A 17,763-nucleotide genomic window follows, 5' to 3' on the forward strand; every position below is an offset into this window, starting at 1 on the left:
ACGCAATAGAGAGCCAGCGAAACCCAAGGAGTGTCCTGATGTGTCCTGAGTGCACAATAGCAGCAACAAAGTTTACAGTGCAATTATGAGCAGATGTAGATGGAAAGTGTGACCTTAGATTTACATACTCTGGTGAAGCTTAGACCCTAGCCTGACACTGTTTCTTAACCCTACAGATAATTTTTTTACTTGAGGATGATAAGGATTGTTGGTTAAAGCTGGCCAAACACATAAGACAATAATTGGTAGCAATGTAGCTCATTTTAACAAATTATGCCATCCACAATATGAGGTGGGGAACGCATGGTACCTTGGACGTTACTTCCGTGCCATTAGTGAACCACTAGGTCCACACTTTGTGGGCCTCATATAACTATGTACAGTTTTACAACCTTTTATTTTATCATTATTTTTACCCTGCACAAATGACAGAAATAAAGCATCTTTACATCTACTGCTTCTATGCAGACCTATATTTCAATATTAACAAGCTAAACACAAAACCTCTATTCTCTGATCCAGCTGTCTTTTGTCATCCTCCTGTTACTAATCCTGAATAAAGGGGCTCTCTAAAAATGTAATAAAATATCTGACGCGCCCCCTGGGACATATTCCTTTTTGAGGGGAATACCCGGCACCGGATCAGATGGGGGGGGGGTTGTAGTCTCCGAGCGGCTGTGACCCGGTCCCGTGCCCAGGGCGTCAAGCTAAGTGTTATGTGGCAGTCCTACAGATGTTATTAAAGTTCTTTTATGTCGACTACGCCACCCGTTGTGATGCGGTCACTGTGGCCGCCGCTGCAGCAGGGTCCGCTGAGGCTGATGGTGGATGTGCAGCTTGGTGGGATAACCCCCAACGGGAGGGGTATAGCCTCAGAGGGGACAGGCGCAGAGGATGGGGGTTGTGGTGGTGCGGTGCAGCCGGCAATGAAGACAGACTCGGGTTGTGCAGTTAAGGGTGTTTACTTACTGCAGATGTTGTACTGGTCACTCCAGCTGCTAGTGACCACCCGAGCCGTGCTGCGTCCACCAGGTCCTGGATCCAGCCAACCCCCAAACAAGTCCGGAGCGTGGCCCTGAGCTCTCCCTCTGTTCTTTCTTCAGCCGTCCCCACCAGGGATTCACCTAGGTCCAGCTCCCTCGGGCCTTCTTTTGGGACACCCTTGGCCCTGGGTTCCCTGACCCTGCATGTGGTGTGCCTTCGGGGTGAATATGGTGGGTGACCGTGGCAAACGCTGCCCACGATCTCCGGTCTCTGGCTGGGGAATGTCTTTGCCCCCACCAGCTTGGGTTCCGGTACCCTCTTGCTGACTCCTCACCCGGTGCTCTAATTTGGGTTCTTGGGTCCCTTCAGTCTTCCCCCTCTGGGTCTTTCTCTTTCTTTCTCCTCTCTCTCTCTCCAGGGCTGCTGTTTCCTTCTCTCTCTCCAACTGACTTGTTCTCAGCGTCTGACCCTGATCTAAGTTGGTGCCCTCCTTATATATCCCTCTATGTGTGAGCTCAGGTGACCAGCACCCAATGAGCTCCTATCTCTACCCAGACTGCTCCCCCTATCTGCCCCTACACTACATGGGATGTACCACCCCCCTCCCACTCCAGCCAGGAACAGGCTCGGTTGTACCTGCACATTTCTAAGTGGGAGTACCGTCGGCCTGCTCCTCTGGAATGGGATGTATGTAGTGCATGCAGTCTATCTGAGCTCAGTTCCACACTCCTTCCTTACCCGGGAGTGGAATATCACACCTCTGGGTTGAGGTGCAATACCCCTGTAGCAGCCGAATCCTCAGGGTGCTACATTCCCCCCTGGTAAATCACAGCACGTCCTCGGGCTGTAAGACATAAAACACCAAAACATACAAATTTTTATATAAACATATAAAACATATAAGACATTATATATATAACATATCTTATCAGATAAAACTTTCTCGTAGACTTCTCTTGTCTCTGGTTCCTCCTCCGGACACTGTGCAACGTGTGTCCGGGAAAAGTGCGACAGTCTCTTAGAAAATCTGGTTTTCTTATAAAACCGGTAGGGGGCGCTTTAGGACGCGCAACTATATACAGGGAAGTTGGAAGTTGGCCGCTCTCAGTCCTCGGCCAGGTAGAGGGAAGGGAATGGCTGCTCACAGTCCTCAGCCTGTAGGATGAAGGGGTTAACGGGTAAAACAGTTCACTGGTCCCAACGGGGACTATTTTAGCAGCAACAACAGTTCCAGTTCCTTTATACCCTGATTGGGTAACTATTTACAACACCTGCTCTGCCGCACTCAACGGCGTCTTCCTCCTGCTCTTTGCTTATAGCTGGTTGTTACTTCAGACCCGTCCGGGTCCTCTTGCTCCTCCTCCTCGCACCGCAACTCCTCCTCCGTCAGGCGGTGTACGTGGAGGGCGTAAGGTCCTTTGGCACACTTGTGCCGGGTGAAAGTGACCTCGTCTCCGACGTAGAGGTCACGGCCTTTGTGACCTTCCGGCAGGTGGGACTCGACGTCTCTGCGAGTCACAAAAACGTCACCGCGGTTGTTACGGTCCCGAATAAAGCCCCACCCATGCTGCGGGTTGAACTTTATCACTGTCCCGATGGTGCGGGGACAATGCGCTGCACGGGGGTTCCTCCTAGTCCGGCTCTTCTGCTCCGCGCTCTGGATTTGGGCCTGTTGTTCTCTGACCCGCCTCTCCTCCCGTTCTCTCTTAAACTCTGCCAGCTGTTGACGGCAACACTCTGTACGTTCAGCTGCGGCTGCCCGAGTTTCTCCGGTGAACCCCATCAAATCTTCTCCCGTGGGGTCCCACACGAATTGGGCTTCTGCTAGAGGAGGCGAGACCCGAGCCACGGGCTTCGGAGCCGGGATTAGGGGCTCACACAAGGGCCCTAGTCTTTGCTGCCGCTCCAGCTCAGGGTACCCTTCGGGCCAGATGAAGGGCCGCCCGTCCGGCCATGTGAGCTGGCCGAAGAGGTCCTCCCCCAGGTGTGGCACCCTAGGTATTGCGGGCGCGGGCGCGGTGGTGGTGGCGCCCGGGTTGCCCAGGCCTTGCGGCCAGGCCTGGGGCACCTGGAAGGTGAAGGGCACCGTTAGGACGGCGGCGCCCTGGGCTACCTGGCCTTGCGGCCAGGCCGGAGGCTCCGCGGAGGTAGGGGGCGCTGTTGGTGGTGCGGCGCCCGGGGGTACTAGGCCTTGCGACCAGGCTGGTGGTAATTCCTGCTTTGTCACGCTCCGGGTCGAGGCGCGTGACGTCACAGGGGTCGCTGCGGCGGCTTCCGGTCGGGGCCTAGTCCATGGCGGTGACATGGCGGCTACGGGCACAGCAGGGGGACTTTCGGGCTCTGCGACGGGGAGCTGGGGCAGGTGAGCGGTGTCACGGCTTGGGGTATAGGCGTCCCCTTTACCTGCCTCCATGCGTTCGGCTCCCTCCTCGGCGCCGTCTCCGGCCTTGGGTCCTCCTGCGCCATCCTCAGAGGCGGTCTGCTTCCTCTTCCAGGGTAGCGTGCTCCGCTGACTGGTCTCTGCTTGCTGGGCCATCTCCCGGCTCCACTCCGCCAGTATCTCGCGCTGTACCCGGGCCATCCTCCGTGCGAGGCCCTCCAGGGCTGTTTGTGCACACTCCCGGTCTCGGGGGAGCTGCGCTAGGATCTCCGCTAGACCTAGCGGGGTTGTGGACTCTAGCAGGCTCCTGACCATCGGGTCGGTGCTGCTCTGCTCTGCTTCCGGCAGGCTCCTGGCCAGCGGGCCGGTGCTGCTCTGCCCTCCTTCCTCGGTCTCTAGCAGACTCCTGGCCAGCGGGCCGGTGCTGTTCTGCTTTCTCTCCATCTCCGGGTGAGCTCCTCCGCTACTCCTCTCCAGGCTTCCTGCCTCCGGGTGCGCTCGCTCCAGACTGCTCCAAGCGACACCCATCTTTTCTCTTCTCTTTCGTCTCCTCCCACTTCGAGGGCGGTCCCGGGGCAACTCGGTGACTGTCAGCTCCAGGGGTAGTTCTTTCACGCTGACAGACACCTCTAGCATCACAGTCTCTGTTGGTGGGGGCGGTTTCCACTTTTGGCGCCATTTTCTGTCCTGGCCCACGATGGGAGGTGGCCTCCTGCCCTCCTTTGGCACGCCCATAATGGCGTCCGCTGCTCTTCCAAGGCGGGAAATCTGCGGTTTTGGCGGGAATCGCTTCCCAGTGGCGGGAAACTCTGCAGATGGCGGGAACAAGCTGGAAATGGCGGACAATCGGCGGGAAACGACTGGTGATGGAGTCCGATGGCGTGGACCCTCCGGAACCGGCGGGAGACTTCTTTCTGAGGTAAACTTGCACTTTTCTTCAGGCACGCAGTACCCGGGTGTTGCGGGCACGTAATCCTGCCGACTACGCCAAAGTTGACGCGCCCCCTGGGACATATTCCTTTTTGAGGGGAATACCCGGCACCGGATCAGATGGGGGGGGGGTTGTAGTCTCCGAGCGGCTGTGACCCGGTCCCGTGCCCAGGGCGTCAAGCTAAGTGTTATGTGGCAGTCCTACAGATGTTATTAAAGTTCTTTTATGTCGACTACGCCACCCGTTGTGATGCGGTCACTGTGGCCGCCGCTGCAGCAGGGTCCGCTGAGGCTGATGGTGGATGTGCAGCTTGGTGGGATAACCCCCAACGGGAGGGGTATAGCCTCAGAGGGGACAGGCGCAGAGGATGGGGGTTGTGGTGGTGTGGTGCAGCCGGCAATGAAGACAGACTCGGGTTGTGCAGTTAAGGGTGTTTACTTACTGCAGATGTTGTACTGGTCACTCCAGCTGCTAGTGACCACCCGAGCCGTGCTGCGTCCACCAGGTCCTGGATCCAGCCAACCCCCAAACAAGTCCGGAGCGTGGCCCTGAGCTCTCCCTCTGTTCTTTCTTCAGCCGTCCCCACCAGGGATTCACCTAGGTCCAGCTCCCTCGGGCCTTCTTTTGGGACACCCTTGGCCCTGGGTTCCCTGACCCTGCATGTGGTGTGCCTTCGGGGTGAATATGGTGGGTGACCGTGGCAAACGCTGCCCACGATCTCCGGTCTCTGGCTGGGGAATGTCTTTGCCCCCACCAGCTTGGGTTCCGGTACCCTCTTGCTGACTCCTCACCCGGTGCTCTAATTTGGGTTCTTGGGTCCCTTCAGTCTTCCCCCTCTGGGTCTTTCTCTTTCTTTCTCCTCTCTCTCTCTCCAGGGCTGCTGTTTCCTTCTCTCTCTCCAACTGACTTGTTCTCAGCGTCTGACCCTGATCTAAGTTGGTGCCCTCCTTATATATCCCTCTATGTGTGAGCTCAGGTGACCAGCACCCAATGAGCTCCTATCTCTACCCAGACTGCTCCCCCTATCTGCCCCTACACTACATGGGATGTACCACCCCCCTCCCACTCCAGCCAGGAACAGGCTCGGTTGTACCTGCACATTTCTAAGTGGGAGTACCGTCGGCCTGCTCCTCTGGAATGGGATGTATGTAGTGCATGCAGTCTATCTGAGCTCAGTTCCACACTCCTTCCTTACCCGGGAGTGGAATATCACACCTCTGGGTTGAGGTGCAATACCCCTGTAGCAGCCGAATCCTCAGGGTGCTACATATCCCCAACACATGTTTCTGTGTTATGGCAGTGTCATTGGATCCTACACAAAAGGCTGAGTTCACCTTTCAGAGAAATATGCATGAAGGTGACTGTTAAGTCACCTGGCATCAAGTCTGCCAAATGCAACCCTGTTGTGGGATCAATTGCATAAATAGTGATGATACACCTAATGCAACAAGTAATTCTGTAGAGCATTGTCAAAATGGACTTCATCGGAGTAACAACGCTGTTACTGATGACTTGTATAATCTTCATTTGTCTAAGCGTAATGCAAACCAAGAAAGCAAAGGGCAAAGGTAAATTGCCACCAGGGCCAACACCATTACCCATTCTGGGAAATATTCTTCAACTCAACGGTAAAGATGTATTTAAGTCACTGATTAAGGTAAGTTTAAGTAATTCCAGACCATGTATCAACAATGATCTGCGTAATAAAAATGTCTGTAAATGGGAAGTTAAAGAATTGTAGATGCATAGATTGACAGAAGAAAAAGGGGGCGCTCTTGTGAATGATGTCCTGAATTAAAGTTAATGGGAAGTGAAGTGATTGGGTAAAAAGTTGGATAGGACACATTGAGACTTCTGTCTGCTTGAGAAAAGGGGTGGAAATGGGTTAATACAGAGGGGGCAATGGTTGTATTCAAATCATGGTCTCTGGTGGCACATGTCGTCTTCTTGCCTTATCACGAGGCCAAAATAATAAATCTCTACAAAGGAAATTGGCAGCTGGAAACAGATAATAGAATTTGAAATTGATTTAAAGGATCATTCCCAATTCTTAACGTAATTAACTAACCACAAGATAGGTGATAACTTATGGATCAGTGGGTCCAACCACTGGGGCGTCAACTTATTCCGAGAACAAGGCTCTGAAATGCCCCATTGGAGCAATTGTATAGAGACTGAATAGATCTCTGCTCTATTCCAGCAGGGCATTTCAGATCACCGGTCTCGGGATATATGGAGGTCCATCTACTCAGACCTCCACTGATCAACTATTCTTTCGATATCCTTGGAATGTTGGGAATAACCCTTGAAGAACATTGAGAACCTAAAATCTAGTTTATCTGTTCATTTCCTTTGGAAAGATATGGCCCCACTAAATAATACAATCATATATACTACCCATTCATAGCACAAATATAATACTATATGGACTGAAAGTGCTAAACAAAGACGCCGAAAAAGATAATCATCGATCTGTGAGCGTCAGCCTGTTGACTGTTTCCAAGTTACATCAGCAGATTTATTTTCTAAACTGCATGGAATAAATACAAAGTAGAGCAAAGACAATTAAAATATAGTGTATAACAACAGTTGTTGGATTATGTAATCCATGGTTCTCAATCCTCAATAGTTGCCATGTTTACTATGTTAAATTAATTTCTTTGTTTCTGGATGATACGGAGAATTAATTATTAATGGAACATCTTATGGAGCACTATATCATTGCAACGCTGATTAGCCCATTAAAGAATTAAAGAGTAGCTGCAAATCATAACCAACTTTTATAATTGGATCTCCTTAAAAATAGATAATTAAAATTTACCAACACTCAAAATATTCTTCTTATCTGCAATCAATCTAAAGGACAGAAAAAAAACATATTAACATTTTTTCTCTATATTACAGGGAATCTGTCATCAGAAAATGACCTATTGCTTAAAGGGATTGTCGGGTCCAAATCAATAAGTCTGCAGTCACTCTTTATGACTGAAGACTTATGAATCCCCTCAGTGCACGCACTGTGTGCTGCAGGGATTAGACCTGGAACTTAAGGGTGTGTATGAATTATACATATTCCCAGCCAGTCGGTGCAGCTTCACTTCCATACACTTGTATTGAACGAGGCTGCGCCCGGTCTAGTGACCCGGCTGGCCATTGGGCGTTGCTGACTAGAGGGCGCAGCCTTGCTTCATACAAGTGTATGGAGAGCGAGGCCACGCCCACTGGACGGGAGTATGTATAACTCATATACATATTCTGTGGTCCCGGGTTTAAAACCGGCGAATCCCCATAGCGCACAGAATGACTGCAGACATCAATTTGGACTGGACAACCCCTTTGATTCAGTTTTTTATGTTATATGCACTGTTAAATATTTTGAGAACGTTTTCTTTTTCATATTACTATCTATATAATAAAAAAGGGGAGAAGGTGAGCTGTGATATCAATCCTGGTGGATTCTATGTTATCTACTGTATATAGTGGTATTATCAGTCAATGTACACAAAGGGAAAGAAGGTGAGCTGTGATATCACCTATTGTGAATGGTAGATTATTTGTTATCTACTGTATATAGAGGTATTATCAGGCATTGTACAGGAGGAGGAGGTGAGCTGTGACATCACCTATTGTGAATGGTGGATCCTGTGTTATCAACTCTATATAGAGGTGTTATCAGTCATTGTACAGGAGGAGGAGGAGGTGAGCTGTGACATCACATATTGTGAATGGTGGATCCTGTGTTATCTACTGTATATATAGGTGTTATCAGTCATTGTACAGGAGGAAGTGAGCTGTGACATCACCTATTGTAAATGGTGGATACTGTGTTATCTACTGTATATAGGGATGTTATCAGTCATTGTACAGAAGTGGAGGAGGTGAGCTGTGACATCACCTATTGTGAATGGTGGATCTTGTGTTATCTACTGTATATAGAGGTGTTATCAGTCACTGTACAGGAGTACAGGAGGGGGAGGAGGTGAGCTGTGACATCACCTATTGCGAAAGGTGGAGCCAGTATTATCCACTGTATATAGAGGTATTATCAATCATTGTACAGGAGGGGAGGAGGTGAGCTGTGACATCATCTATTGTGAATGGTGGATCCTGTGTTATCTACTGTACATAGAGGTGTTATCAGTCATTGTACAGGAGGAAGTGAGCTGTGACATCTACTGTAAATGGTGGATCCTGTGTTATCTACTGTATATAGGGGTGTTATCAGTCATTGTACAGGAGTGGAGGAGGTGAGCTGTGACATCATCTATTGTGAATGATGGATTCTGTCTTATCTACTATATATAGGGGTGTTATTGGTCAGTGTACAGGAGGGGAGGAGGTGAGCTGTGACATCACCTATTGTGATTGTTGAATCCTGTGTTATCTCTGTGTTATCTATTGTGTATAGTGGTGTTATCAGTCATTGTAAAACTGTCTCTCATGATAACAAGATTACTGCAAAGTCAGCTGCACAGAACAGATTGTATGAGTCTAAAGGCCCCGTCACACTTAGCGACGCTGCAGCGATCCCGACAACAATACGACCTGTCAGGGATCGTTGCTGCGTCGCTATGTGGTCGCTGGTGAGCTGTCAAACAGGCAGGCTCACCAACGATCAGGGGAGCAGCGACATCGTGGAAAGAATCTTTCCACGATGTCCTGCTCCTGGTTACCAGCCCACTGCTGAAGCAGGAGCAGGCTGGTAACCATGGTAAACATCGGGTTACTAGGGGCACACCTATGTTTATCAGGCTGGTAACCATGATAAACATCAGGTTACTAGAGGCACACGCGCACTTAGTAACCCGATGTTTATCATCGTTACCACTCTGCTACAGTGAGCGGGAGGTTACCGCTCACTTTAGCAGACTCGTAACCATGATAAACAGCGGGTTACTAAGTGCACGTGTGCCTCTAGTAACCCGATGTTTATCATGGATACCAGCCTGATCGCTGCTCCCGCTGGTCACACACAGCGATGTGTGCTGACCAGCGGGAGAGCAACGACCAAAAAATGGTCCAGGACACTTTGCAGCGATCAGCGACCTCACAGCAGGGGCCTGATCGCTGCAAAGTGTCACACATAGTGACATCGCTGGTGAGGTCGCTGTTGCGTCACCAAAACCGTGACACAGCAGCGATCTCGCTATGTGAGACGGGGGCTTAATATTACACCTAGACGCCAGTGTTAAAATTCCTAAATTTCTGATTTGCTTTAAATGGACAGTGATATGGCTAGAATTTAAAAAAATATTAGTAATATAAAAAAAAATACATTCAAATGTGATTTAAGCAATAAGTAATTTTTACAGTGACACATTCCCTTGAAATTTAGACTTGGTTACATGTTCAAGGGATTTATGATATAATTCATTTATGCTGGTCTGGACAAAAAATTCATGTTAGAATACTGTATCGACCTGTTTGCTTCTCTTTCCTGTAGCTGAGTGAGAAGTATGGACCGGTCTATACGCTCCACATGGGAATGGATCCCGTTGTGGTGCTGTGCAGTTATGATGCAGTGAAGGAGGCTCTCATTGACAACGCAGAGGACTTTGGTGCTAGAGGACACATGCCACTTCTGGACAGGATAAGTTCTGGAGGACACGGTAAGAACCAGGCCTAGATTTTTCTCATACAACACACCACAAACCAAAACACAAGTATATAGCAGATTGAGTGATAATAACAGATTAAACATTCACTTAAAAGCAGGCCGGGGCCAAAGCCCCTCAGATGACTACACCGAGATTTCGGTCTCCGGCGACTTCTCCATGCCCTTCTCCATTTGAGTCATAGATCTCTCCCTACGTGTGTGTTTAGGGAGAGACCTGTTAATCAAGGGGAGAGGATTCAGATGGACAGGTCTTCTGGCTTGTGAATGTATGTTTTCTATGAAATAATGCAACTTTTCAGAGAAAAACATACCAATCTGGTACATAGATAGTGTCTTATAATCGCTGCCCTTGGTTCAGGTATCAGTTGTACCTCAATGTAGCATGGCACATAGCAAGACGCCTGTACAACCATCACTCCATCTCCTCTTGTGGCCCATGTGACCTGAAAACAGACTAACCGGCTCACAGAGAGTTATGTGTGGCGTGGAGATCAATTTCTTAATGTAAATCTATGGAGACGCGTTTTGGTTCTTGTACATCTACATTGGAAAAGATGCACCACCCTCACATAGTGGGAGCTGGTAAAGCTAAAGACCTGTCACATGGGCCAGAGGCGAGCCAGACCAACGCTGGCAACCAGGGAAGACTGTAAGTATTTTAATACACTTATACTATTTCAACTACATAATTCGGAGGGTTGATGCAAAAAAAAAATTCTGAGACTTCTTTAAATCTGATGACAAATATTATTTAACTAATCAATTCCTATTAAAATGAGCAGTCTTATTGAATGTGAATGCTCTGCGTATTTGATTAAGGCCATCATGAAGTAACAATTCGGCTTTTACACTTAGTGTTATGTGATCAGAGTTTGTTTTTAATATTAATATTAAACTAATTTTTTTATCCTCTAAATACAAACAATAAAGAGAATGTATTTCAGAAAATGACCTTTTTTTTTTTTTAATTTTTTTTTGCGTCAAATGTATTTCTTAAAAATATTGGAGATTTGTTTTCATTACAAAATCTGTATTAAAAAAAAAAATTGTAATTTTGTGCAATTTTTACACTAGCCACAAGGCCAATTTTAGACTCATGCTTTCAGGCATAGTTTTCAGCAGGCTCATTATCATCAGAGGCAGGATTACAATGATAGGTAACACCTCTATACACAGCTGATAACACAGGATCCAACTTTCAAAATATGCGATATTTGTAGTGTTGAGCGAGCATGCTCGACACTGCTTGGTACTCGCCCGAGCATCTCGCTACTTGGGATGTTCGGCGAGCACCGAGCATTTCCGGGTTACTCGGGCAGGAATACGGGTCTCCGCCCTGCATGTTTGGCGCTCTTTACAGAGCCAATAAACATGCAGGGATTGCCAACCAGTCACTGTAATGCCGCAGACATGTTGGTTGTGAGCATTACATTGATTGGCTGGCCGCACAGCGTCACCTCAAGTATTTAAAACCAGGTGCCGACATCTTGGACACCCTGGATCAGACAGTATAGGGAAAGTGCTGCCGATTTAGGGAGAGATATATAGTGTGAAATAGTTAGTGAAGGGTCTCTAAAGCCTGCCAAATCAAACAAACAGTCCTCAGAACTAATATCGATCCCAGACATCAGGCAGGCAGGCAGGCTGTATAGGAGATGCAGTGGTTATACCAGCAAACGCTGCATTACAGTCCTGCTCCTGTTGCTGATAATGCTGGATTTAGCTCCAGGTCTCGGGGGCCAGGAAAAAAATCCTTTCATTTTCATCTAAATCCTCTTTTTTTTTCCTATTTCAGACTGTACAAATACCCATATTATTAACCTTTTGGTGTACCCCCCCCCCAAAAAAAGAGTGTGTCTGTGAGTGTTCAGACACAAATATATTTGTTTAAAAGATTCTGGTGTAGGCCACATAACTATAACTGTGGTTTTGCAGTACCACGGTTCAAATCTCTGTATTATCCAGCTTTTGGCCCTTTTTCCGCAAAAAAAAAACAGTAATAGTGTCACCCTGATTGTTCAGACACAAATATATCTGTTTAAAAGATTCTGGTGTAGGCCACATAAATATAACTGTGGTTTTGCAGTTCCATGGTTCAAACCTCTGTATTATCCACTTTTTAGCCTTTTTTACATAAAAAAACAGTTTGAGTGTCTCGCTCACTGTTCAGCCACAAATATATCTATTTAAAAAAGTCTGGAATATGCCATTAAATAAGAACTGTGATTTTGCAGTTCCACGGTTCAAATCTAAGTATTATCCAGCTTTTGGCCTTTTTTTGATAAAAAAAAACAGTAATAGTGTCTCCCTGTTTGTTGAGACACAAATATATCTGTTTAAAAGAGTCTGGTGTACGCAACATAACTATAACTGTGGTTTTGCAGTTCCACGGTTCAAACCTCTGTATTATCCACTTTTGGGCCTTTTTTACATAAAAAAACAGTTTGAGTGTCTCGCTCACTGTTCAGCCACAAATATATCTATTTAAAAAAGTCTGGTATATGCCAGTAAATTAGAACTAAGGTTTTGCACTTCCACGGTTCAAATCTCTGTATTATCCAGCTTTTGGTCTTTTTTTCCATAAAGAAAAACAGTAATAGTGTCTCCCTGATTGTTCAGACACAAATATATCTGTTTAAAAGATGTGTTATTTCGGGAGGTGTATTCACATGTACTGCTTCACACCCACACATGGGTATACGCTTCCTCATTTCGGCTGTTTTATGTTCTTCTCCTTATCCTCAGCCTCCACCACCACTATACCACCAGGGTGACCTTGGTCTGTGTTGCCAGCATTGCAAGTTCCTCCGTCCTAATTTTTGGCAGCTTTTGCTTGAAAGGCATAGGCAAAGACTATGGGAGACCCACTCCCCAAAAATGGGAATAAGGTTTTTAAGATGCTGTACTGCGTGGCTCTTGTAAGGGGCATTGCGAGTTCCTCCGTCCTAATTTTTGGCATCTTTTGCTTGGAAGGCATAGGCAAAGACTATGGGAGACCCACTCCCCAACAATGGGCATACTGTTTTTAAGATGCTGCACTGCATGGCTCTTGTAAGGGGCATTGCAGGTTCCTCCATCCTAATTTTTGGCAGCTGTTGCTTGCAAGGCATAGGCAAAGACTATGGGAGACCCACTATCCAATAATGGGAATAAGGGTTCTAATATGCTGAACTGCATGGCTCTTGTTTGCAAGCATTGCAAGTTCCTCCGTCCTAATTTTTGGCAGCTTTTGCTTGAAAGGCATTGGCAAAGACTATGGGAGATCCACTCCCCAATAACGGGAATAATTTTTTAAAGATGCTGTACTGCATGGCTCTTGTAAGGGGCATTGCTAGATCCTCTGTCCTCATTTTTAGCAGCTTTTTCTTGGAAGGCATAGGCAAAGACTATGGGAGACCCACTCCCCAAAAATAGGAATACGATTTCTAATATGCTGTACTGCATGGCTCTTGTTTGCGAGCATTGCAAGTTCCTCCATCCTAATTTTTGGCAGCTTTTGCTTGAAAGGCATAAGCAAAGACTATGGGAGACTCACTCCCCAAAAATGGGAATAAGGTTTTTAAGATGCTGTACTACATTGCTCTTGTAAGGGGCATTGCAAGTTCCTCCATCCAAATTTTTGGCAGCTTTTGCTTGGAAGGCATAGGCAAAGACTTTGGGAGACCCACTTCCCAATAATGGAAATAAAATTTCTAATATGCTGTACTGCATGGCTCTTGTTTGCCAGCATTGCAAGTACCTCCGTACTAATTTTTGGCAGCTTTTGCTTGGAAGGCATAGGCAAAGACTATGGGCGACCCACTCCCCAAAAATGGGAATAAGGGTTTTAATATGCTCTACTGCATGGCTCTTGTTTGCCCGCATTGCAAGTTCCTCCGTCCTAATTTTTGTCAGCTTTTGCTTGGAAGGTATAGGCAAAGGCTATGGGATACCCACTCCCCAATAATGGGAATAATGGTTCTAATATGCTCTACTGCATGGCTCTTGTTTGCCAGCATTGCAACTTCCTCCGTCCTAATTTTTGGCAGCTTTTGCTTGGAAGGCATAGGCAAAGACTATGGGATACCCACTCCCCAAAAATGGGAATAAGGTTTCTAATATGCTGTACTGCATGGCTCTTGTTTGCCAGCATTGCAAGTTCCTCCGTCCTAGTTTTTGGCAGCTTTTGCTTGAAAGGCATAAGCAAAGACTATGGGAGACCCACTCCCCAATAATAGGAATCATGTTTTTAAAATGATGTTCTGCATGGCTCATGTAAGGGGCATTGCAAGTTCCTCCATCCTAATTTTTGCCAGCTTTCGCTTTGAAGGCATAGGCAAAGACTATGGGAGGCCCACTCCCCAATAATGGGAATAATGTTTTTAAGATGCTGTACTGCATGGCTCTTGTAAGGGGCATTGCAAGTTCCTCCGTTCTAATTTTTGGCAGCTTTTGCTTAGAAGGCATAGGCAAAGACTATGGGAGACCCTCTCCCCAATAATGGGAATAAGGTTTCTAATATGCTGTACTGCATGGCTCTTGTTTTCCAGCATTGCAAGTTCCTCCGTCCTAATTTTTGGCAGCTTTTGCTTGAAAGGCATAGGCAAAGACTATGGGAGACCCACTCCCCAAAAAATGGGAATAAGGATTTTAAGATGCTGTACTGCATGGCTCTTGTAAGGGGCATTGCAAGTAGAGATGAGCGGTGTTCGACTCGAACTGTTCGTCATTCTCAAATTCGAGCTGTTTTGGGCGGTGTTCGAGCCGTTCGGCGAACACGAACAATTTGAAAAAAATTTGGCTATTCGAGGTTATGTTCGATAACTGCTCGTGCACCAAAATCATAACTGGATTTTTTCTCAGTAATGCTGAAAATTAATGTTAATATGCAGTTTGAGTGTACAGCGGGGGGGGGAGGGGCAGGGGATGGATCTCTGCAGAAATAATGAATATCTTCATTTTTTTTCCTCTTTCCCGCATTTACAGTGGGGAGGTGCAATCTGTCAGTCTATCAGCAGCGCACACACGGAGCGAACTGCTTTTTTTCACACAAGCAAGGGCATGTGTCATTGGCAGTGTATGTCACATGTCCTTGCCCTATAAGACGCAGCCATTTTCCCCGTCGCCACCATTTTCTCACTGCTGCAGCTGTGTGTTAGACAGCACCGCTGTTGCTGTGTGCGCTATACTTTGTTAATTTCAAGCCAATTTTCGCACAAATCTACAGATAGCTTGAGAGTAGGGAATAGTTGTGATTGCAGTCCTTTTAAGGACTAGGTTATATCATTTCCTACGACTTTTATGTGGCAGGTCTGTGCTTTTAAATAGATAGGTTGGGAGTAAAGACTAATTGTAATTGCAGTCCTTTTGAGGGCTAGGTTACATCAGTTCCTATCACCTTTATCAGGCAGATCTGTGCTCTTAAATAGACAGGTTGGGAGTGAAGACTAATTGTAATTGCAGTTCTTTTGAGGGCTAGGTTACATCAGTTCCTATCACTTTTTGCCAGGCAGGTCTGTGCCAGTGCTGTGCAAGTTTTTTTTCACAGCATTTGGCTAAATCTAGCAAAGCAAATCCTTTTTATCCTCTTGCAGTGTGTGTTAGTCATTGGAGTAGCCTATCTGTGTTGCAAGCTACACCACCTGTGTAAAGAATACAATTTATTTTACTGCACCTAGTGAAGTAAAACCTCTATTAGTCCATCTATACTAACCTCCACCAGGTTGCAAATTCAATTTAATTTTTTTCTGTATCGAGCTCTGAAAAAATATTTCAGCTTGTAGCAGTGTGTGGAACTTGTTCTTTTAGTCCATCTATACTAACCTCCAACAGGTTGCAAATTCAATATAATTTTTTTCTGCATCTAGCTCTGAAAAAATATTTTGGCTTGTAGCAGTGTGTGGGACTTGTTCTATTAGTCCATCTATACTAACCTCCACCAGGTTGCAAATTCAATCTAATTTTTTTCTGCATCTATCTCTGAAAAAATATTTCGGCTTCTAGCAGTGTGTGGGACTTGTTCTTTTAGTCCATCTATGCTAACCTCCACCAGGTTGCAAATTCAATATAATTTTTTTCTGCATCTAGCTCTGAAAAAATATTTCGGCTTGTAGCAGTGTGTGGGACTTGGTCTATTAGTCCATCTATACTAACCTCCACCAGGTTGCAAATTCAATATAATTTTTTCTGCATCTAACCCAGCCAATACTTTTGGGCTAATACCACAGTTTGGCCACTCAGCTCTGCTCGGTTCCCATCCATTGTTTTTTGTGCAAACAACTCCAGAGTTGTCAATTAGTTAACCACCAAAATGATTGGAAAAAGGCCTGCTGCTGGTGGAAAGGGGAATAGGTGTGTTGGGAAGGGAAAAAAAGGTTGTGTCCATGGGGTAGGTGTTAAGGCAACAGTAACATCTGCAGAAGAAAGACCATCATCCAGCCAACCTAAGATGGCTACTTCTTTTAGCAGACAAGGTGATAAGATCCCTTCCTTACGGCCACGCAAATCGCTACAAATTCCAGATGAGGCACAAAAACAGCAGGTGCTTCAACGGACAGCAAGTGCTCCTTTAAGTGGGCTCTCCTTCACCTCAACTTCAACATCACAAATACTCCAGTCCTCAGAGGTGTCAACCCAATCGCACTTGCTTCCTCACAGCTCCCAGGTCTCCAGCTGCCCGTCTGAGTATGGGGTAGAACAGATGGTTGAGTCTGCAGAGCTGTTTACTCATACTATAGCCTGGGAATCAGAGGTCGGCTCCAGAGCTTCTGTTAATCCAGACGAGGAAATGATCTGCACTGATGCCCAGAATCTTTATGAGTCGGATCCAGGACCAGACGCACAAGGTTCTGACCATAATGTAGACCCCTGTTCCCAAACTGTAACTCCTGTTGGTGGAGACAATGAGAAATATGATGATGAGACGCAAATACCTGATTGGAGCGACAACTTTAGTTTTTTGTCAGGGCAGGAAGAGGTTGGCTCTGAGGACAACAGGTGTGATAACACACAGGGTGATGATGACGAGGTTGGAGATCCCACTTACTGTCAACCCACAGTCAGCCAAGAGATGGCTGGCAGCAGGGCTCAACGTCATCAGGCAGTTTTTACTTTGAAATGTCTGGGAAATGTGAGTCACACAGCTGAGGAGTTGTGGTCAGCTCTGGAGAACCAGTTTCATGAATGGTTGTCTCCACTGGACCTGAAACCAGGGAAGGCCGTGTGCGACAATGCTGCAAACCTGGGTGCGGCCCTTCGCCGGGGCAATGTCACACACATGCCTTGTATGGCTCACGTGTTGAACCTGGTTGTCCAGCAATTTTTAGCCCACTATCCCGGACTAGATGGCCTTCTGCAGAGGGCACAGTCGCTGTGTGCTCACTTCCGCCGTTCGCATCCCGCAGTTCAGCGACTTACATCTCTACAGAAGTCGTTGGGCCTGCCACTTCACCGGCTAAAATGCGATGTGCCTACACGGTGGAATTCAACTCTGCACATGTTGCAGCGACTGTGGCAGCACTGACAAGCCCTGGTGCAATACGTTGCGACATATAGCCTGGGCCAACGAGATCCAGAGGTGGGGCAAATCACGCTGGAGGAGTGGTCTCAGATCAGGGACCTATGCACCCTTCTGCACAGTTTTGAAATGGCGACGAAGATGTTTAGTGCTGACGATGCCATTATCAACATGACTATTCCGGTGATTTACATGCTAGAGTACATGTTAAACAGAATTCGGAGTCAGGTGGTGGCACAAGAGGAGGTGGAGGAAGTAGAGGAGGAGGCGTTGTATGTGGAAGGGCTAACATCTGCAAGGTCCAGACGGTCGGCAGCACCAAGGCGGCAGGCATGTGAGGGTGGGGGAGATGGTTT

General features: G+C 47.0%; 1 protein-coding gene across 3 annotated transcripts in view; it reads left to right on the plus strand.

The window, feature by feature from the left end:
• Positions 1-5,769: 5,769 nt before the first annotated feature.
• Positions 5,770-17,763, plus strand: part of LOC141153250 (cytochrome P450 2C19-like) — a 104,178-nt gene continuing 92,184 nt past the window's right edge. The window contains exons 1-2 of one of the 3 annotated variants that reach the window (XM_073637955.1): positions 5,770-5,952; positions 9,739-9,904. In XM_073637955.1, coding sequence (XP_073494056.1) covers positions 5,770-5,952; positions 9,739-9,904 — 349 coding nt within the window. Of the gene's footprint in view, positions 5,963-9,738; positions 9,905-17,763 lie in introns of all 3 variants that reach the window. The other 2 variants (XM_073637953.1, XM_073637954.1) reach the window with 2 other exon arrangements.

This window comes from Phyllobates terribilis, unplaced genomic scaffold (genome assembly GCF_046119375.1).
Source record: "Phyllobates terribilis strain yellow unplaced genomic scaffold, ASM4611937v1 Scaffold_7__3_contigs__length_470593459, whole genome shotgun sequence".
In the NCBI taxonomy this organism is placed as follows: Eukaryota; Metazoa; Chordata; class Amphibia; order Anura; family Dendrobatidae; genus Phyllobates; species Phyllobates terribilis.